Source organism: Rhipicephalus sanguineus, chromosome 7 (genome assembly GCF_013339695.2).
Source record: "Rhipicephalus sanguineus isolate Rsan-2018 chromosome 7, BIME_Rsan_1.4, whole genome shotgun sequence".
In the NCBI taxonomy this organism is placed as follows: Eukaryota; Metazoa; Arthropoda; class Arachnida; order Ixodida; family Ixodidae; genus Rhipicephalus; species Rhipicephalus sanguineus.
The window spans coordinates 97,518,807-97,541,105 of record NC_051182.1 but is presented as its reverse complement, the minus strand read 5'-3'; the positions used below and the strand labels follow the sequence as shown (position 1 = coordinate 97,541,105).

The 22,299-nt window shown below is 48.7% G+C and overlaps 1 protein-coding gene across 2 annotated transcripts in view; it reads left to right on the top strand.

Annotated features, from left to right (window-relative positions):
- Window positions 1-22,299, top strand: part of LOC119399628 (2-Hydroxyacid oxidase 1) — a 135,130-nt gene that overhangs the window by 91,899 nt on the left and 20,932 nt on the right. Inside the window, exons 1-4 of one of the 2 annotated variants that reach the window (XM_037666434.2) lie at window positions 14,706-14,989; window positions 18,812-18,928; window positions 20,112-20,289; window positions 21,410-21,561. In XM_037666434.2, coding sequence (XP_037522362.1) covers window positions 20,135-20,289; window positions 21,410-21,561 — 307 coding nt within the window. In that variant the 5' untranslated portion in view covers window positions 14,706-14,989; window positions 18,812-18,928; window positions 20,112-20,134. Of the gene's footprint in view, window positions 1-14,705; window positions 14,990-18,811; window positions 18,929-20,111; window positions 20,290-21,409; window positions 21,562-22,299 lie in introns of those variants that run through there. The other variant, XM_049417798.1, reaches the window with a different exon arrangement.

Genomic DNA, 22,299 nt, shown 5'->3' with positions numbered 1-22,299 from the left:
AACCTCAATGTTTTCTCGCAGTCCTCCTCTCGTTGCCTCTCGAGTCACAAACCGTGTATTCAACTTTTGGAACCAATGTCGCAGTGCCCCACCCACGTCAGTTGTATGTGTTAAGCGTTACGGCTTTATAATACGATTAGTACTGTCTTAAATGACATTACCACTTCGTCAATAAGCGCCGACGGTCTAGGCAACGATGTTTTGCCTAAACAAACAACAGAACTGTTGCTTATAATCTCCGCTGCGCGCGAGCTGTCGTCATTCAAACGATCAAAGTACTGATCACCTTGGAAATGATAAATATGTTCCTTATACTGCTGCAGGGAAAAGAAGGTGTCGACAAGGTCTTGGAAATTCTAAGGAGTGAATTCAATCGCACCATTCAGCTACTGGGTAAGTCACGGTCGACTTGTAGCAACACAAGCCGGTGCATGCCTGCAGCCAATGGATGCATCAACCGAACGAGTGTCAGATGCAAGTGTACTTCTGACGATGCCAGTGCAGTTTTCGTGGAGCCTATCTTGATCTTTCGAGAAAGGCACGAAAGCTTAACTTAAGACTGAAATTCTTTCAGGGAAGGAATGTTTCTGTATAACGTCGAAAATGTGCCTATAGATGCTCACCGACCGCAACGTAGCGATACGGAACAAAAGTGCTCCAACAGCCGACGGGCTTAAAGGCTATTTGACAATATTTCACAAATGATCTTTGAAACACTACGCACAGGGAAAGTGTCCACTTGTGGCGAAGAGGTAAACACAGTAGAACGCGGGACTTGGCTTCTCTATTGAAGGACAATATAGTAGAGATGCCGTCAACTAGGGCTTGCTAACTATATTTTGAAGTTCTATCGCGATACAATTCAATATACTACCGCAACTCCTGTATCTCATACGGTACTTTCCAATCGTGTCTTAAGATAATTCTACACATTTGCAAGCTTGTTATAGATCCACACAATATAACAGCAAACGCCTATGCAGAAAAACACTTGTTTGAAGATATCTTATCTGCGTGAAACTTCTTTTTATTTGAAGGAAATGACTTCTAGTTCCTCAAAAGTTGTGTATTTGTTACATGTGCGCACCACTCTTGGCAGCGCTGACATGTTTACCGGGCGCGCTCATGCGCAGGTCACACGCGGTACTTCGCCATTGCAAAGCTTTTTGCGTGTAGCGGAATACCGAACACACTAAAACGCTCTAGTTGCGTTTGGGCTGTTCAGAAGAGAGAAGCAGGTACATTATTTAATCATTGACATCGAAACAGACAATATAGGCAACAGCAAGGGTCCTCTCGCCCTCATTTGACCAACCAATGGCTGTGATCTTCCTGTCGTCTACGTAGTTGGTCCTTTCATCTACGTGGTTTGACGAGAGGAGAGGGAGTAATATTTTGTCTGTTTCTGAAACGAAACTTCGAATTCCCTATTGCGTGCAGAGCAATATGATATTCGGCTCACATGTTGACAGAAGCCTTTAATTACTGATCGGTAGCATTTTATCATCATGCTAAAAAAGTGTTGCAGAACATCTGTAAGTATCGTGCACTGTTGTTGAAGAGGTGTGCGACATAACAAGAACAACATCAAAATGCATCAAAATTGAAGGGTCCCCTCCACAACCAGCAAATTTTAGTGTCAATTTTTGGAGGTGCAATTTATAATGGTGCACTACTGTTAGGAATACGTCTACGTCATATTTTTTATTGTTGTTGTTGTGAGCGCTGCGCATGCCCTGTGAACTTTCTTCGTCTTTCACGTTCTGCATGTGACGTCGTCTTGTCGAATGACAGTAAATACGCATAAATTATCTATGTTTTCATCAAAAGAATGTACTGTTAGGAAAGTTGGTATGGCAAAGCCGTGTAAATGAAACGAATGCGAAAGGTCACTGACAGGCAAGCACACGACGTATTAAACAACTGGGGGCTTACACGGGCCTCTAGTATTTCGCCTCCATTTAAATCCGACCGCCATGGCCGATCTCGCACCCTTGTCTTTCGAACCAGCAGCTGACTCATCAGAAAAAAAACATAAAAAAACTCAAACAAAGCTCAAGCTCCATCTGTCACAGACGGCTTTTACGAAAGTAACATAATTTATGTATTTATTTATTTAAATACTTTCAATGCCACTTGTGCTTCAGAAACGAGTGGTGTTAGAAAAAAAGACAGTAATACATTATGCATTATCAGGCTTACCGGCGATGGAAGCAGGCAGGTGATGTCCCTGTGATGACGTCTTCGGCAAGTAGCAGCGGAAACGCGTGTTGGCGTGGTAGGCGGCACTTGAACATTGAATTTGTGGTCGACTGATGCAAACGTTGTAAACCAACAAATCGTTAATTGTTTGACTGATTTACAAGCGATTCACGATTTCTATAGTTGTTTCTTAACTTTTGTTTTTCTGTTACGTTCATTTTATGCACAAACGGACCACTTGTATAGCAGTACTTTGGTTTAGCTCTTGTAATAAAATATTGATTTCGTTTCAGGCGTTCCAGATGCCAATAATTTGTGCACGAGTTCCGTTGTCCGCGAGGAGTACTACTCAACCACTCCGTTGAAACTTCGCACCATGACATCGCGGGGGCGACTTGGTTGACAATACAGTGCCTTTACAGCGTCAGAGCTTGAGTATCCGGCCTGTTTCGTGCGGAAAGCTAAATTTGCAATCTAAGACTTCTTTCATTTAGCACGATCACGAAAACAATTAAAGTTGTATTTTTTATTAAAATATATAAGGAGACGTTTGTACCAGTGCGCGGCGCCTGCTATTCCTCTACTCTTGCATAATAGTTGTCACAGGCACAAAACTTTACAAGGGCACTGAGCAGCTACCAGTGTGTCATGAGAATTCGAAAGTATGCAACTTTTCTAGTAGGACTGCGTTAGCATTCTATAAAAGCTGTATCCTTTAGAACTCGCTTGGCATACTTGAACCTCGCAGTGCACAGGACGTTCCCTGAAAAATGTTAGCGCAACGTGCTCATCAATATTTTGTTTGATGCAAAAAAAATTCAATAATTTTTCGGCCGCTCAATCCTGTTGTGTTCTTCAAAATTGCTAGAAATATTATACTGCTGACAAACGTGTGGGATATTCTGGTGTCAGAAGCTTCTGGGGCATTTGTTATAAAAGTTTCATACGATGACGAGCAAAACTCTTATGTTCACTATATTTACAGAGGTGATAGGCAGCCGCAAATGATGGCTATAGAGACGGAAGTGAGGTCAGTGTTGGTGCTGTCTTTGCCCAACGCAAGCTCGGCTACTCCGAACTGGTCGTCACGCATGCAAATCAGCTGCTTAGAAAAGCAGAGGCCAATTAAAATTGTCGACAGAACTGTCAACAAAGCAAATAACTATTATCCATTGATGACACCTTATTTCTGATGTAACATAAAAGCGATGTTGTCACATCGTATCTGTATAAGTGGAAATTCAGCCGAGGATCACTGCATTGTAGCCACAGTGTTCTTTACAATAAGTTCTGGAGGGAAGCCTGGCGCCATTGTCGATGCAAGTTTCCTAAACAGTGCTGCGCCGTCATAGGATTGATGGTATGCGTTTGAAAGGCTTGTGTTGGCTGGCGTTGAGAGAGGCTTGGCTGATAACGAGGATACGGCTGCACAAATAGTGCTTGTTTCGTACGCAACCTCTGTATACTTATCTCAGCCACCCATTTTACATTTAATCACATTGACATGCAGGGCATAATCAAACGGCAAAACGAAAAAAAAAGTAGGAGACGAAATGCCGCAGAATGAATATTGGCCTTGTCGTCTGTCTACCAACTTCAGAGACCGGTTGCCACTTTTCGCGTTTCATAAAATTGCACAGCAAAGCTGAAGTTCTCAAAGTTCAATAGAAGTGGTTTCGCACAACGCTAGAAAAAAGATAGGCCAGTACTTGCCGCTTCGGTATAAAATTAGGCATTATGATGCAAGGAACGCTTGCATCCAGACGCGTCTCCGTGGTGTTCGGACACATTTTCAAGAATTTCGACGCGAATCCGACATATCTCAGCATTCCCATGCATACGATAGCGTCGCAAAGACAGTTTTCCCACTGGGCAATAGTAGGAACTTTTATGATCAGAGCTTCGTAATCAAGGTGGACGAGGTCACACCCGTACCACTGATGTTGTCTCCCTCGACACCGGTTCTTGTTTTCCGATACGGGAACGCAACACTACAATAACATCACATGGTCCCTTGGGCATTCGCCCAGTAGTCGACGGCTGTTCTTTTTCTTTGCCGACATTCGCGTTGATCACGTGCAGTCGGCATTCCATATTAAGGGTAAGCATTACTTTTACCTTTCTTTCAAGTACTAGAACGCGTTTCGTGCACTTCGCAAATGTGACTGAGAAATAATGTGTTTTCACAAAAGAAAAAGTTACTCGCAGAAAATGACAGATAAAGAGAGAATCCATTTGTATATTGCTTTAAGTACTCTTTTTTTTCCAAGCGTTGTCGAAATTTGGAACAGCTTAGATGGCTCCTTGCGGGAAAGGCCAAATAAACAGTTTGTGGAAGAACTGCCGAACCACATTTCCTGATGCTTTTATCATGCCTTGTATGCCGTGTATCATGCATTGTAACTGGTGTCCCCTCTTCTTCTTTGTATGATTCAATGTTTTGTATGCTTGTAGTTTGATTTACTAACTCATGTACCCACTCCTGCTATGTCTCCTTCTATCGAGATAGCAGTATTTGTAAATAAATAAGTAAATAAATAAATAAATAAATAAATAAATAAATTGTCGATAGGTTTTTGACCACTCTACAAAGACCGTTTTGCGTTCGTATCACTTCATTAGATATACGTATATACACTGCTATAAAATAAGGGGAGGTGGGTTCCGGACTTAAAGAGTTGGAGGTACAAATATCTGGTAGAGGATACTCTCGCAATGTTTCTCACGGTGAGTTCATGTACCCTCGAAATTGATCTTCCATCGATAAGCGCGACATCTAAGGAGCTATGAAACACATTAGTAGCCTCTAAACTTTTACTTGGCTGCAAGTTGTGGCGCAGTGAAGCATGATAAATTATGGGGGGGGGGGGAGGTGATTCTTAAAAGGAAGAAGGAAATGAAAATGGAAATTGGGTGTGGAGTGCACGATAACTGTCTCTCAAGTGAGGACACCTCAACCGATACACTCACGGGGGATTGGGGATTAAAGGGACAGTGAGAGTGAAAAGAGTATGGTAAAAGAAGAAAAAGAAAGGTATGAGTGAAAAAAAAAAACAGTGAGGGGGTGGGGGGGGCAGGAGAACGGGCGTCCGAGTCACCGTGGTGAGCGGCTAGAAAATTCGTTCGACTAGGCCGGCATCCTCGAGAAAAGCTAGTAGGGCCGCAAGGGCTGATCGGCGACGGTGTACGTGGCCGGTGGGATGGAGCAAGTCCTGTAGGGTCGCACACGGCAGTCCGACGAGGCGGTACTTCATGGCGAGCCGCTTCCGCGCAGTGTTGAGAGACGGACAGTCAAACAATAGGTGGCACAGGGTTTCGATCACGCCGCAATCGGTGCAGTTTGGTGCAGCGGCGCCGCGAAGACGATGCCTGCGTTCCGCGGGCCACACAGAACCGGTCCTCAGGGCAAGAAGAAGCGCGCGCTCGCGGCGAGTGAAACCAGTGGCTGGGATGGGAGGAGGGGGGTGTCCGGAGGCGACCCGTGCGTCAGGATGCTCGCGCACCAGCTCCCGGCGAAGGTTGTTGCGTGCCGAGTCGAACGAGCTGGCGTAATCCGTCAGCGAAGTCTCGGCGGAGTGTGCTCGTTTTGCGAGTTCGTCTGCAGCCTCGTTGCCTGCGATGCCGACGTGTGAAGGGAGCCACTGAAGGACCACATCACAGCCTCGTTCCTGGAGGGCCAGCAGGCTGAGAGCGGCACGCTGAGCAAGAAGGGGGCCTCGTTCCTCCCTCGCGAGCTGGCGGAGTGCAGGTTTCGAGTCGCAGAAGATTGCTGCGCTCGTGACGGCCGGCGAATTGCGCAGGAGGTCTGCAGCCAGCTGGAGCCCGACTAGCTCAGCTGTTGTTGAGGATGCACAGTATCGCAAGCGGCACTGTCGTTCCGAGCTGAGCTGAGGGGCTATGCAGGCGGCCGCGGCTGAGCGATCCTGCAGGACGGACCCATCGGTGAACACCTGCGTCCTCCCGGCCAGGTCCTCATACATCCGCGCCGCGGCCTCCTGAGCAATGGCACTGATGGGGGTGTGGCGTTTGGATCGAATGCCCGGCAGGTGCAAGTTCACTCGAAGGGGCACTCGACGGTGAGGGGGTGGCCAGCGCGAAAGGCGTGCGGGGTCGTCAGCCACAACACCGTCGTACACGTCGATAAGTTGGCCGACACGTGAGTTTGGCACAGCACGTAACCGCGAGAGGAGGGGACCTGCATCAGGCGCTCGGTGGAGACGCTGCAAGTGGCACAATGCGCGCAGGTCCGCCGTGAGCGACGCAGGCCACGCACGAGCCTCCGCGAGGGTCTCGGCCACACGAGAGCCACGAGGCATTCCGTGACACATGCGGATGACTCGGCGGTGGTCCTGGTCAATCAGTCGCCACTGTGGCGCCTGGAGTTTGCAGATCGGCAGTGCGTAGTGGATGGCAGACAGAGCCATCGCCTCGTAGATGGTGCAGGCGAAGGCAGCGGGGCAGCCGTTGCCGCCTGCGAGTAGTTGGCGCACGGCCGATTCCACGCGACGCGTCGTCTGTCGTACACGTCGCACCGCCGGGAACCATCGGAGGCGATTGTCTATCGTCAGGCCGAGGTAGCGGACGTTGCTACTCCAAACAATTGGTGCACCATCCAGCTGAAGGCACGGAAGACGTCGTCGGGCTTCAGCACGAGGGTAGCCGACGAGGGCCTCGGTTTTCGGCGCCGAGATCGCGAGTCCGATGTTTCTCACGAAGGCGGCCACACATTGGAGGGCCTCCTGCATGCAAGCGCGCACCACCGAGCACTTTCGGGTCGGACCACGCACATACAATGCGACGTCATCAGCGTACACCACTGCGCGAACAGGGAACACAGCCGTTTCTGGTAGGCACTTGACGAGCGGCGCGAGCACCAGATTAAACAAAAACGGGCTGAGGACGCTGCCTTGTGGGACGCCACAGCTGACAGATCGCGGCGCACTTGTCGCCCCGCCCACGCGCACAGTAAACGTTCGGTCAGTGAGGAAGGCCTGAACGTAGTTCAAGAGTTTGCCCTCAACACCTAGCGCGCGCACAGCACTGATGATAGACGAGTGGGGGAGCGAGTCGAATGCCGACTTTGTGTCAAGGAGGAGTAGGATGGCCATTTCTCCATCGTGAAGGGCCTGCTCGAGGGTGCTCACGACTGCAGCAATGCAGTCGATGGTCGCGCGATGTGGCCGGAATCCACACTGCTCTGGTGGGAAAGCGTTGCGCACCTCCGCGATCCACTGTAGCCGGTAAAGAGCCATCTCCTCCATAGTTTTGCCCGCCACAGAAGTGAGAAAGATGGGCCTGTATGACGTCACCGATCGCGGCGGTTTGCCTTGTTTGAGGACAGGAATCACAGTCGCGGAACGCCATTCTTCCGGGAGGACAGCACTGGAGAAAACTCTGTTGAATGCATCCAACAAGAGTGGGCGCTGGGAGGCATCCAGGTTTCTCAACAGCTGATGAGTGATTTTGTCCGCTCCAGGGGCGCTGCGCTTGCGCTTTCTGAGGAGAACCCGTTCCAGTTCGTAGAGGGAGAAGTCCTCCTTGCAGAGAGAGCGAATGTCAGCTGAGGTGATGGGATCCACGGGAGGGAGCGGGGGTGCGGCGTTTGTCGTGACACCGCCAGCGCTCCCCGCTCTAGGAGGGGAAGGAGGCGCGAAAGAGGCGGCAAGCAGTTCAGCAAGCTCCCTTTCAGTGATGCCCTGCGCAACGGCTATGGCGAGCACTGGGTAGCGCGACACTTTCGGGTTTATCAGGACGCGCATGATGTGCCAGCCGCGGCGACGTCCTCGTGGATCACTCAGAGAGGAACAGACGCCCGTCCAGCTGCGGTCGCGTAGCCGCTGGGCGTGCCGCCGGCACACAGCGTCGAGTCGGTTGTACTCTGTCCATGCGCCGGGGGCCGAGGAGCGCAGCGCCCGCCGCTGTGCTCGCTGGCGAACTGAGCGGAGGTTGAGCAGCTTGATGTCAGGGCAGGGTGTGCCGGCGGGAACAACACAGCGCGTTGTGGCACGCTCAGCACAGTCCGCGATGCGCGAAAAGAAATCAACACTGCTCTGCACGCTCGCGCACAGGTCACGGAAAAGTGGCCACCGGCGGCATCGCGCTAATGGTGCCAAGCCTGAGAGAAGGGCGCAGCTGGTTGCCTTCCCGTTTCTATTTTTTTTTTCTTTTTGTTCTTCCTTTTCTCTCTGTTTATTGCACCTTTATTGCGTTTGTTTTTATCTATTACCTTTTTGCAAGCTTGCGACCGGCTCCCACATGACTGCTCTTCGTTCCAATTTAAAAAATGCTTTCTTAATAAGTATGTTCGTGAGCTACGCAGCATACCTGGTCTAAACCATTGTTTTTGTGAGGTACCCCTGCGGTCACCATTTCTTGATAGATAACAGTGAAACATCAACTCTGTATTTTAGAATCGGCGTCCGGATTTAAGACACATAGGAGATCGGTATCGACATATTGTTGGAATCCTGGCGCTTAATCTCCTTCAGAAACGGCCCATACATGAGATATGGGAGGTGTTTACTTTCAAATGACAACGTTCGCTGAGAACTCGTACGAACTACCCCCTTCCTCCCCTCCTACTCCCTTCACTGTCCCGGTTCGGTTGAATAAATTGCGTCCTGAGGTGAGCTTGAGACCCCTGATCTACGTGAACAAGAGTTCGACGCTTAAATTCTTACGGATTCACGCCTTCCTTGCATATTGCAGAGTATCATGACGTGCTTCGTTCGATCAGCGCTGAGTGATACGGTTGTATTGGGACATGATGATAAGCAAACTTCGGGGTGCTTTCGAAATACACCATGTAAGTCAAAATTGCCTAAGTTCCCATTCTGTAGCCTGTGGGAATTCAGGCGTCCGCGCCAGTGGCTCGACGCCATCTTCCCTTGGAGAATTCCCGTGTCTCTCTCCTCTCGACCGGACGGGTGGCAGCTGGCCATAAATCGCCGTCACTTTGCTGCCACCCCGCCCTCGAAGGTTCAACACGGTGGCCGATTGGCCCCATTTTGGCGGGATTTGGACCTTGCTCGCGCTCGCCGAGAAGCGGGTGCGCGCGCGACGAGGTTCGACAGAGACCACTTGGGGACCTCGAAGGGTGCGTACGCGTTTTGGCCGCTCCAACCGGCGGCAATCCTTTGTTCTTTGTTCTTCGCCGCCGGCCGGCGGTTACGTCGTTTTGTCGGGGCTCCGGCCTCAGCAGGCGCGCGCACCCTCCGCGGTCTCGAAGTCCCGAGGCAGCGCCTCGCGATCGTGCACCGTGTGTTTCTTTCAAGTGTCCGTATGTCTGTTCCGTTTCTTAGGGGTGCGAGATCGCGGGAGCGCTGGCCGAAGGGTAGGTCGGCTCTCCAAACCGGGTTCTTTGTTTGCTTGTTCTGTGGGTGTGCCATTTGCGGCCACATTTGGTAACAATTGTATTAGCTAATTGGTGTTCTGTGTAACTATCTTACGTGCGATTGGTTGTAACGAATTATTGTTCTCTTGTATTAAAATCCCCCGTAATAAATCACTGATTTGGAGAGTGTCGCCTAGGGTCTCCCTCTAGCTGCGCGCGACGGCTCGCCGTCCCTTCGCGGTGATGGGCCGAGTTCTCGCGCGCAGCAGTTCGAACAGTACACGGGCGCGGGACGAACGAGGACGCGGCGCCCTGCATGAAGCTCCCAGTGCTCGAACCCGCGGTGGTGTTTGGCGCGTACGGCGCCGGGAGCGACGACGACACCACCATATCTGGCGCCCAACGTGGGGCCAGGGGCCTAATGAGCCTCTGGTCGCTGAAAATCCGAGCTTTTGCGCTTAGTGCGGTTGTCGCGTCAAGTTCAGTGCGTCCCGTGTACGTTCGTATCTCTTTCTTCATCTCTCTCTTTTCATCCATCCGCCGCTTTCTTGAGAGCTGCCTGACGTATGAATTGTTTGAGCGTAAATTACTCTAGGCCTGGTCTCTGTTGAGGTAACGTGGTACGGAAAGAGGCAAGTGCCACTTTCAAGAAGTATTGAGCACCCGCTTCAAAGTTTCTGCTGCGAAGCGCGGACGAGGAAAGGAGTGCTGCAAGTGGCCACCAAGATACATTTGTTCTTGGCGGCGGGAGTTCGTTGGATAAGCTGAGACCTTCGTCATGCCGTTCCGGAGAGACTGACCTCCCCTGCTCTGCCTTTGATTCAGCGATTCGGTGAGTCCAACGGATTTTCTCTGAGCCCCTACGCGTTTCTAGCCTAATTCTGTAATAGTTGACGCACTATTTCGTGCCCCGTGTTGCTGCTGGTCACGATTTCGGCACATGCCAGGAAAAGGGCGAAAATGGCGGAACACCCGCCGAGTGGACAAAGACGGGTCATAAAACGAGCCCGGTCCGCGAAGAGGCGAGCGCCTCAGGCACCCCCCGTCGCGTGCGCAGAAGGGGACGCATCCCTGCAACCCCGTGACGATGACGAGGAGGCTGTACTGACGGAAAGCCGGCCGGGGGGAGACAAGGCAGACCATCCCCATCTGGGCTCTGGAGCTGTCTCTTTTTGTTTTTTCTAGTGGCCCGAAGAGCTGCGAACGGACAGCGGAGTAACCCAGTTGTATATATTTGTAAATAGTTTCTTCGTATGTCGCTGGTGATGCGACGGCCTCCGGGAGGCGATGCGCCGGGACGTGCTGGTATTGCACGGGCGCGGGCGCTGTACGTTGCTGGTATTGCAACGAGCGCGTGGGGTCCGAAGCAGCGCCGGGCGCTGCTGCCCCAAGGGTAGGGGGGAAGGGTTCACTTCGCATGGTCCAGACGAGCTCGGCCCAAGTTCGCATGCCACCTCTTTTACCGCTGTCGACGACCGACGCGTGTAAACAGATTGGCAACTCCCGGCGCAGAGGTACGAGGTTTCGCACCACTGCATTTCTTATATTTCATTGGCCAGTCTTCAGAGTGGTAATGCTTACACTAAGGTAATTCCGCTCTGGGATTCGGCGCGCGGCATGGTGTGAATGTTTGATTATCGCCGCCCCTTCCGCGTCTGTCCATTTCGTAGACAGCTCGTCATGGACGCCCATTTCGGTCGGTGTCGCGAATGGGCAGTGTGCGTCCGTGGGAGGATTATTCCGCTAGTGTCGAAGTCATACATCAACGCGCTAGTGAAGACCACGCTTACTATCCGGATGAACTGATCAGACGGAGAAACAATGACAAGAGACCGGCCGGCCAGATATATGCACGTTAATTTGATTTACGGTGGCGAATAGGGACTCATAGATAAGGCTTTCGTTCACTTCTTCAGGTTATGGATTTCGATATTCGGCTAGTGACTTCCTTGCAGGCAACTTCTCTTTCCTTGGTTCTTCCCATTCTTGATTTCCCGTTTATGCAACCAATGTTTAGATTCTGTTGAGCCTTCACCTTTTGCTTTTACGTATGTGTTTGCTTGAATGTTTCGTTATTTGATGTCACGTAGTTCATTTATCTAGTGTTTTGTGCTCCGCGAGTGCTTTGATGTGTTCTCTGCCGCGTTGCGTCGTCGAGTGAAGTCTGCGTGGCCGGAGGCAGCGACGGCAGGGCGGTGGATCGGGTTGCGTTTGCGGCGCCTGTCGCCGTCAAGGCGTCGACGTGGCGGCCGGCGACCGACGCCTGCTGCGGTCCGTGTCCGTGAGGACGGGCCTGAGACGAGCGGCACCACTCATCTATGAGACTTTTCGCGATCGTTCTGACTTTTATGTCTTCTTCACCGTTTGTACTGTTGCCTATTGCTACCTCGGCGGATGTTAGTTCTTGTATTTCTTCGTTTCGAGTGCTAAGTTTTTAATTGTGGTTTCTGTGCACGTCGGATGTACGCGTTTCGATTAGATGTTAACATTTTTTTCTTTGGGAGAGCTTTAGAGCTATTATTCAGTTTTCTTTGGGAGGATTTTCGCCGCGGTTAGTTTAATTGAACGCCCCGGTGTCGCGCCGTTGCGACATTGTTGTGTATGTTCTTCTTGGCCGACACCGGAGCTCCGGTTAGTAGGGGGCATTTAAGGAGGGAGGGATGTGGGAATTCAGGCGTCCGCGCCAGTGGCTCGACGCCATCTTCCCTTGGAGAATTCCCGTGTCTCTCTCCTCTCGACCGGACGGGTGGCAGCTGGCCATAAATCGCCGTCACTTTGCTGCCACCCCGCCCTCGAAGGTTCAACACGGTGGCCGATTGGCCCAATTTTGGCGGGATTTGGACCTTGCTCGCGCTCGCCGAGAAGCGGGTGCGCGCGCGACGAGGTTCGACAGAGACCACTTGGGGACCTCGAAGGGTGCGTACGCGTTTTGGCCGCTCCGGCCGGCGGCAATCCTTTGTTCTTTGTTCTTCGCCACCGGCCGGCGGTTACGTCGTTTTGTCGGGGCTCCGGCCTCAGCAGGCGCGCACCCTCCGCGGTCTCGAAGTCCCGAGGCAGCGCCTCGCGATCGTGCACCGTGTGTTTCTTTCAAGTGTCCGTATGTCTGTTCCGTTTCTTAGGGGTGCGAGATCGCGGGAGCGCTGGCCGAAGGGTAGGTCGGCTCTCCAAACCGGGTTCTTTGTTTGCTTGTTCTGTGGGTGTGCCATTTGCGGCCACATTTGGTAACAATTGTATTAGCTAATTGGTGTTCTGTGTAACTATCTTACGTGCGATTGGTTGTAACGAATTATTGTTCTCTTGTATTAAAATCCCCCGTAATAAATCACTGATTTGGAGAGTGTCGCCTAGGGTCTCCCTCTAGCTGCGCGCGACGGCTCGCCGTCCCTTCGCGGTGATGGGCCGAGTTCTCGCGCGCAGCAGTTCGAACAGTACACGGGCGCGGGACGAACGAGGACGCGGCGCCCTGCATGAAGCTCCCAGTGCTCGAACCCGCGGTGGTGTTTGGCGCGTACGGCGCCGGGAGCGACGACGACACCACCATAAGCCTTTGCACGTAAGGGAATCGCTTTTCTCGGGTGCCAAATGCGATTGCAATTGTTCTAGTGATAGAACTGGTGATGGAGGCATGTCGCCTGGCGTATCATATTTGATACGCCAAGTTAGAAGCTACACCCGCTGCTACCAACCGAGCCTGAAAGCACGAGGGCCGGTTGATGGCGCTTACGGAACGTTGAAGAGTGTTTTCGAGTCTCGATATCTCTTGTTACTACCACCGCTACTTCAGTTTGGAAGATGGCAGCCTCGGCTACTACACGTCGCGGTATTTCACCTGGATCCTTTTACTCCAGAAAAGGTAAATACTGCTCATATTTTCCAATAGTTGATGTCAGTTTTAATCCTCGTATATTTTCTGACAACGCGTCAAAATTTTTTAGGATGTTAGGTATCTTCGGACTTTACAGCAGCGTTGGAATTTCACCCGTATCGAATTTGATACAGTGGGCGTTACTTGAACGCGCCCTATATGCCTTTTTGTGTGAGCTGCATAAATTAAACGAGTGTAAAAGCGTTGTGACCTAAAGCAGGGAATGAAATCGGTTGTGCATTTAAAACACAAGTTACTGAGCCATTGTTTGATGCTTCTTGCTTGACTTTCACTATAAATATATTGTTTTCTTTACTTGACGTGCATCTGCGAGGTGTATACTTACGCGTTGTTTTTTGTGACGGAAAAGTCTTAAACAAACTTGGACAAGGCTTCCATGAATACCGTGTAGAGAACAAGAATAGCCTTCGTGTGCCGCAGGATTTTCATCCTTGCAGTAAATCCGTGCAATCTTCATAGGCACCAATCGGGCGAACAGTTCTTTAAGCCAATGAATCTGCGTGGATGTATTGCGGCGCTGTCACAGAACCTGATGCTGCGTGTGAAAAAGAAAACGGACGGCCGCCTAACTTACCATCACATCTTAAAAAAGAAAAGAGAACGTTCCACCGAAAGAGCCCAATGCCGAAGTAGGGAAAGTTGGTATTAGACATTTCCTACTGTTAACAAACCAGAGGCTGCGCTGCAAAAAGTGCGTGGCGAGAGAGAATGAGTTCAGCTCCATCACTTGTTCACATATGTGGCATCACACTTTGCCTGGAGAAGAAAAGAAATGTGTTTTTTAACATCACAAGTCCGGAAGAACGACTTGGACGAGCCTTCAGTATCATTCAATGAACACCCAATGTATAAAATTTGATACAAACTATGTACCACACATAAGAACGATACAAACTATACAAACGAAACAAACGAATATGCACCATTCTTTCCATTCTGACTTTTTGTGATTAGGTTCGTTTGTGCCCCAAGAACCAATAAACGCGATATTTTATTTTTTCTACAGCCGTTTCTCAAGGCCGGCTTTGTGGAGGTATTCTGAAGCGATAATCAAACGGATGGCAGCGGCGGTGGTGAAAGGACGTCCGCCTTATCTGCTTCTTCTTGCCTACATAGACTACCTGAAAACTGCTGCAGTGACTGCGAAACGGCATCCTTACGTAACTGAACCCGCGGAAGCGTTGTCGTGCTTCCGGCGCCATTATCGTACCTGGATACACGTGTAGAAGCGGCGATGGAGAAAGAACGTTCGCCTTATCTGCTCTCTTTTTCCGACCCAGGTTCGTATCCTGCATCTGGGCGGGCGGTGCTTGACGGATTCTGCCTTGCTGGAATCGACGCGCCGGGTCCTATTTTCTAAAGCGGCGCTCTTTCTCAACGGTCAATTTTTGTTCACCCATCAGACTACGTACTAATTGCTGCCGTGGCTGCGGAACTGCATCTAGACGTCACTGACCACGCAGAAGAGTTGTCGTGTTCCCGAGGTCCTCATATCGCACCTGGACTTACGGGCGGCCGCTGCGGTGGTGAAAGGACGTTCGGTGAATCTGCTTTTTTTTCCTAACCAGGTTGGTGAGTTTGCTTTTTTTTTTAATATCGCTGCTGTACCGCTACCACCATAGCCACCGCGTTTTAGTGATTTGTTCAGTGCTGAGTGAGTGGTAAATGTGTCCTTTGCAAAACTGAATGCTGCCTAATTGAGTGCGAAATGAGTGCTACTCTGAGTCGCTGGACCACGTATCACGGCAACCACATGCGAGTCCTGGGATGAGCCCCGCCCTTGTGATTGATGCGTCCTGAAGTGCAACAAATTTGAATCCCCTTACCTTTTGGCATTACACTCAACTAATGAAACCGACAAATAATTAGGCCAACGAAATATTAGGGGACATTCTTTTGCGGTTTGTTAATGGTAGTGCAACGATTCTCACTAAAATGGAAAGAATTAAAGGGAACGAAGATTCACCCTTTCCGCCGGTGGAATCCGAGCCCGCAACCTTTGTATTGCGCGTCCTATGCTCTACCATTTGAGCTACGACGGAGGGCCCTCACTCGTCGACTTATTTGCAGGACATTTATGTGTACCTAATACCTAGGATTGTTAGCCAGCGCCACTTGTAGCCCATGCGGCTAGTGTGGAAGACTCTTTTTTGCCAGAGGGCGTCACGGGGCGCATGATCTTCGCACAAGGTGGCGGCTGACCAGTAAACCTCGCATGCTACCGAGGGCATCAAGTCTGCCAGCACGAAGCCCACGCTATGAAAGTACGAAAGAACGGGAAGTGTCTCAGGGGCTCGTTTTCTGTATTATGCACTACTAACACCGACAGACAATTAAGCCAAGGAAATCATAGGGGACATTGTTTTGTGGTTTGTTAACTGTAGTGCAATGATTCTGACTTAAGTTGAAAGCAATTTAAGTGTACAAAGAACCGCTCTTTACGACGGTGTGATCCGAACCAACATCCTTCGAATTACACGTCCGATGCTCTACTATTTGAGTCTGGGCTACGAGTGGCGCTGGCTAACACTCCTTAGGTAAGAAGCACACATAAATACCCTATAAAATGTGGACGAGGGAGTGCCCTCCATCGGTAGGTCAAATGGTAGAGCATCGGACGCTTAATTGGAAGGTGGTGGATTCGGATGCGACCAACGGAAAGGGTGATTCTTCTTCCGTTCTAATTCTTATCAGTTTAAGTGAGAATGATCCCACTAGTAGAATAGAAACCGCACAATCATGTCCCCCTTGATTTCCTTGCCTTAACTGTCTGTCGGTTTCTTTGCTTGTTATAATACAGAAAAGAGTCCCTCGGACCATTCCGCTTCTTTCGTAGTTGGTAGTTGTTCAGGCTGGTCGGAGTCAACGTACAAAACTAACGGCGAGAGTGGCCGCAGGGTATGGCGATGCACTGCTTGCCGTTCATTAAAAGCGAAAGGTGTACGGGGAGATTAAGGACTGCTCATGCTGGGGAAATTAAGGACTCAATCCAGCTATTGTCCCAGAAGTATGACGACGCCTTTTAGTTAAGCAGGGAAAAGATGTTAGTAGTTCAAGGAGACGCTTAGGGATATTAGAGGGGGAACTGCACATCAGATGACATTCATCAACTGAAAGCGACCGTGAATGCCCTCGAGTTTCGCAGTAGAATAACAAATATGAAAGATAAGCCTAGCGAGGATTTACAGTGTAATTTGAATGATGTGGCAAAGATGGCTAATCCGCTAGAGTTGATGGGGAGTTACATCAAAGGCAAAACATCACCATGGAATTATAGTCCGACTTGCCCAGCAATCTACGCGTGACCAGTGGCTGGAAGAACGGAAAACCCTAAGGAATGCTTTATCGGGCGTTGCAGTTACTGAGAACAGGACCCAACAAAACCGAGAGCTGCTGCTGCTGCGCAAAAGACTGGACAGAGAAGAATGGCTGTCGTTTTCCATGACATTGTAAGGGCAGACTGTAGTCGGGAAAAGAGAGGGTTATTTGGCTGTCCTTGATGATCTATGATACACGGTTACGCTGCATTGCATTGTTGCTCTACTGATATTCATTTGATATTCTCCTTATGCTTCACTCAACTGCATGGAGATACCTTCTACAGCTTAGAAACTTTTATTGACTGTATCACACTTGTTGCAAGGTAAACCTTACTTGCGTCCATTTAAACCTTAGGTCGGGTATAAAGAAACAGCATGAACTGGAATCATCTTTCATTCAACCGCAAGTATTCTTTAACGTAGAGATGTTTTCAGAAACGTGGTTTGCTTTGGAAGTGGCTGTATTTACATTTCCAACTGATAAATAGTTCTACATGAACCCCACAGGCAAAAAGGGGTGATGGCGTAGCTATGCTTATCTCATATTCAATGGACTCTGAGTAGCAGCCAATCATGTCACTAAAATCACAACATCACGTGACACCGACTGGTGGGCTAGTTGGTACTGCATGTCTATGTTTCAGCGCAAGGAAACAAGAGGATGAAAAGGAGGACACAAGGCATACTTGGGCATACTTAGTGCTGCATACTTAGGTGGACACGAGGCATACTTAGTACTGCTGGCGTTTTTGGTTTCCTTTTCGAGTAGATGTTTTTTCATTAAACTGTTGTGAGTCCCAGCGTGTGTGGTCGTATTTCTTCTCTTCTTGTGTACGTGTCTGTTGAAGGCTGGGTTCGTCGTTTTCATGCTAGGAAAAACTTAGCCTCTCTGCAAAAGGAAGAAAAAAAACAAGAAAAAACAACAACTCAACACTGTTCTGCAGGTGAAGAAACAACAAGGCTTAAATTTCCTTGGAGATTGATTGCTTGCCTTGCCTCTATGTGTGATTGCTACGTACTGCCACGCGCACCACGCTCATTTTTTTTTCTATTTTTCATGTAACCGACCCCTTACGTGTGTATTCATTGCCTTGTGCAGGCCGAGCCGGAATGTCTGCGAACCTTCCCGATTACTTTAGACTCTTCTGATTATATTGCGCTCAGAATGCGAACACTGTAGTTGATTCTGAAACTAACGCGGCCACCAACACTAGCAGTGGCATCGTAAATGTTACATCTTTAAATGTCGACGCGCTTCACAGATAAGTATATGACAGACGACCGACGCCTGCGCTGGTCGCTTTCGGGGCACTCTGAGTGTTAGTTATTGATCTGGGAATAGGTTCGACCAAGAAAGCTTGCCAGCTTTGTCGACTGCGTTTGCCTTTCTTCACCATCACAACCATGCAACAATATTTACTATTGGGGATGCCCAGCTACCGTATGAGAAAAGAGAACAAATTACACAGCCTTCTTCGCCTACATTGTAGTTACTGCAACTACTGCCATCCTGTTATACACAATTAAAAGGTAGAGCAACCTTCTACAATAAAATAATGTCCTCATAAGTTGTAATCCGCAAGATCATACTGATTTAGCTGTACAGCTGCCACATCCGCTTTGGTAAGCCAAGAACAACCGCACAGCTGCTGCATTGTGTCATCAGGTCGGCGAATAAGCAGGAAGATACTTTTTTTCTGCTTTAATTTCACGTGATGATCGCCCTTGCGTGGTATATATTTAAAATCTTGCGTAATGTATATAACATTACTACTGCACCTTCTTTTCCTGGAATACACCAAATACTGTTCACTTACCAGCATTCCAGTAAAAAGCAAGCCTGAAAGCGTTTCGCAGGCAGCGTGTGAATAGAAAAGCCTGCAAACGTCACGATCAATGCTGCACTGTCTTGAAGAGCTTGTGTAAAAGTGCCGCACTCTTTAGTGCAGTGCTTCCTCATCGTACACCCCAGTGAAGCAGTTCTGATGATAGAAAAGGCGTACTGATAATTCTCCAGTGCTCCGCCTTCATTGTACATTCATTGTTTCGCCAGTTTCTTTCTTTTCGTAGAACCTGTGTGGCGACAAGGACGCCTAGAGCACCCTGCGTGGTTGAAGAACCATGTTGCCAGTACTCCTTAATTCGTGACTGTCATCGCTCTCCTCCTTTTCCTCAGCCTATTACAACGTGAGTGTACGGACTCCTGCATTTGAAAGCATGCGCTTATTGCAGCCCTGTGATAGTGCCCAGTGTTAATATGTGCCGTTAAATTATGAAGACTAGTGCCTAGCAATCAATTAAGCGGCTACGAATGAATAAATATAACTATCACGATTTGTAACTGCGACTGCATTATTCAAGCGAACCGGAATAGATCTCGGAGATGCCGCGTCAGTCACTTTCTGTCCCTGTGCATGTTCAATTACCATCAAGGAAACAGTATATTCTTGGTTGCTTGCAACTATTAACTGAGAGTTTCCAAGGACTTCATATCACTGAACCTTTATTTACCACAACAAATGGTACATGGTGGTATACAAGCAGCTCGATTGACTTATTTCATGAAAGCTCTGGCATTTGATATGATGATAAACATCAGAAATATACATGCAGTTCTCGTAGTTAGTGCAAGAAACCGTGAAATATAGGCGAACAAGAACTGAGCCCCGCCTCGGTAGTCTAGTGGTTATATCGCTCGACTGCTCACCCGACGGTCGCGGGATCGAATCCCGGCCGCGGTGGCTGCATTTTCGATGGAGGCGGAAATGTTTGAGGCCCGTGTGCTTAGATTAAGGCGCACGTTACAGAAACCCAGGTGATTGAAATTGCCGGAGCCGCCCACTACGGCATCCCTCATAATCATATCGTGGTTTCGGGACGTTAAACCCCAGATATTATTATTGAACAAGACCTGATACAACATGCTCAGATACATTAAGAGTGCATGCAAAATCAAGGGATCTTACAACCCACGAATACATGAATAAACGTCAACGTATAAGGCTGAAAAACAAACTAAAGTTGTTAAAGCAATAGGAAAAGGTAATGTGGCGGCAGTATTTGCTGATGCACCCAGGCTGCGAGGTGTGTTTTAATAGATATGCTTTTCAGACTTTCATACCTTATTAGTTTCAAACATAAATGAACTTGTATTATGCAATGTTCCCATAGTTCCCGAAGAACGCAAGCTTTTCGTTAGACATAGTAAACTACGGGACATTACAAAAATGTTAGCAGCAAGAAAGGCGTTGACTCGAATCAGCCATGTTCCTAAATTGTGATTTAACAATCCCAACTACACATTTTTCTTGCTCAATCTTACGAACACTTTTTGGGGGGCTGTCACTCGATACAAATACGATTATTGCAGTGGAGTTCAACAGCGTCAACGCAATGCCCAGACAAGACGACCAAGACGAAACAGTGGTTACCATAGACGACATTGAGCGCTTGGGTGAGGCCAATCTGGATGATGCCACCAGAAGCTACATCGCCAGCGGAGCGGGCCGAGGGCAGACGCTGAAAGAAAACACCAATGCGTTTATGAGGTACCTGGTAAAAAAAAAAGCAATGAATTTCATACCGTACTGTATTTTCACGACGTGGGCTACGAATGTTTAGCTCAGATAAGTACGAGAAATGAAGAATTACTTAGCAAGTTGAGAACTCAGAATTTTTTTTATCTTTTGCCACCTAAAGCACTTAGCATAAATTATATTGGGACATTAGTGATCCCTTAATCTCAATGTGGCAAAATCATTACTGAACGAGGGCAACAAATATGAGCCCCAACAGATAATATGTACGTCTACGCTGAAAAGTCTGTTGACAGCAAGGTGATGGTAGTAACGCTTAGGGCTACGTGGACGCAGTGGGCTCTGCGAGGGGTTGCGGAAGCAATATATTAGCACCGTAGCATGCCTTTGCCTATGTTACAAGTCATACGAGCGTAATATGTACTACATTGCAGTTGCATACTTCCCTCCATCTTTTATGAAGTTTCAGCTGTGTTGCGTAGAAAAATCCCTCACCTGCTCTTCTCTGCGCAGCTACACGTGTGAGCTAAAGTATGCGCACTACGGAAGCGCGAGTCGAAATCGAATCTACGCCGTCTAGTCGGGATGCCTCTGATGTCAGCAGCATTGCTTGGGCGGAATATCTGTTGATAGCATTACTCTGACGGAATTTGTCAGAGAAATGCTCTCGACAGCAGACGTCTCGCCACCAGACGGCGCAAACGGCAAAAGTATACGGATGGCAATGGTCCGGATACTTTTGATCACGGGCGCACATGCATGATTGCATGAGGTGCGATTGAATAAGAAGTAAAAATTCTTGCAGAAGCCGCTTCTTCCCTACCAAAGAAATTCGTAACTTCTGCGTAAGCTTATGCAAATGATTAAAGTGCAATCTGTAGCACAACCGCCTTACATTGGCCTTCTAGCGCCCTAAAATAAACAAACTTTCTTCATTTCGACACTGGTGTTGCCATTGTTTCTGATGATACCATTACCATGCAGTAAAACGCCGAGCAGAACTTGCCAAACAAAGAAAACATACAGCTATGAATGAAAGACAACGAATAAAATATTTTAGAGCACTTTTTGTTCTTGTGATGTGAAAATAACTGTTGTGACAGGAAATACGTCTCTAATTCTTTCTACGCAGGCTCCGCTTCAGACCAAGGTCCCTTGTGGACGTATCGAAGATTCACACTGCTACTACAGTGTTAGGTCGAAAAATATCGTTTCCGCTAGGCTTCTCCCCTTCCGCTGCACATATGATAGCACATGAGGACGGAGAATTTGGAACTGCAAGAGGTAAGTGCACCAAAAAGCATACCAATCCTTGTAGGCAAGTGCGAGAAAATTCTAGGAAGAAACTGTGCTACTGATATCAGGAATATTGCCAGTTTGAACGGGCGGCAAAATAACTTGAACTCACTAAGATGTTCAGCGACGGGATAAAACGCTGCCATCTTTTGTCATAAAAATCCGGCAGATCACACGCACTGTGGGAATCGATGTAATGCGAAGCAGCCAGCAAAGAGCTGCATATATCGCCTTGTGTGTATTTGAGCCAAATAAGACCATTCATGCCATGGCATCTCGTTCATATATCGCATGTTTGCCATGCACGCATGCATGTACAATCTGGTATATACCGTGCCTATGAAACGTGTATTCTAGTATATACAATGAAGGGCCTGTCATTCATGATCATTCTGCACTCGTGTCATGCCATACCAATTTTGCTATATATATCCAGTTAACAAAACCGCCGGAAGCGCACCATGACAGCGCCATGTAAATCATACCGTACATGACATGCATAACATGATTCGCACGTTAACCCCTGTCATTTATGTTCGTCATGCAGTCACATCGCGCAGTACCAATTTTGGTGTATATCAAACGAGCAAAACGGCCGCTAGCGCACCATGAGCGTGGCCTTTAAATCATGTCGTACATGACTTGCATGTCATGATTTTTATGTTGCCACCTCTCATTTACGTTCGTCATACAGTCGTGTCGCGCACTTCCAATTTTGGTGTACAT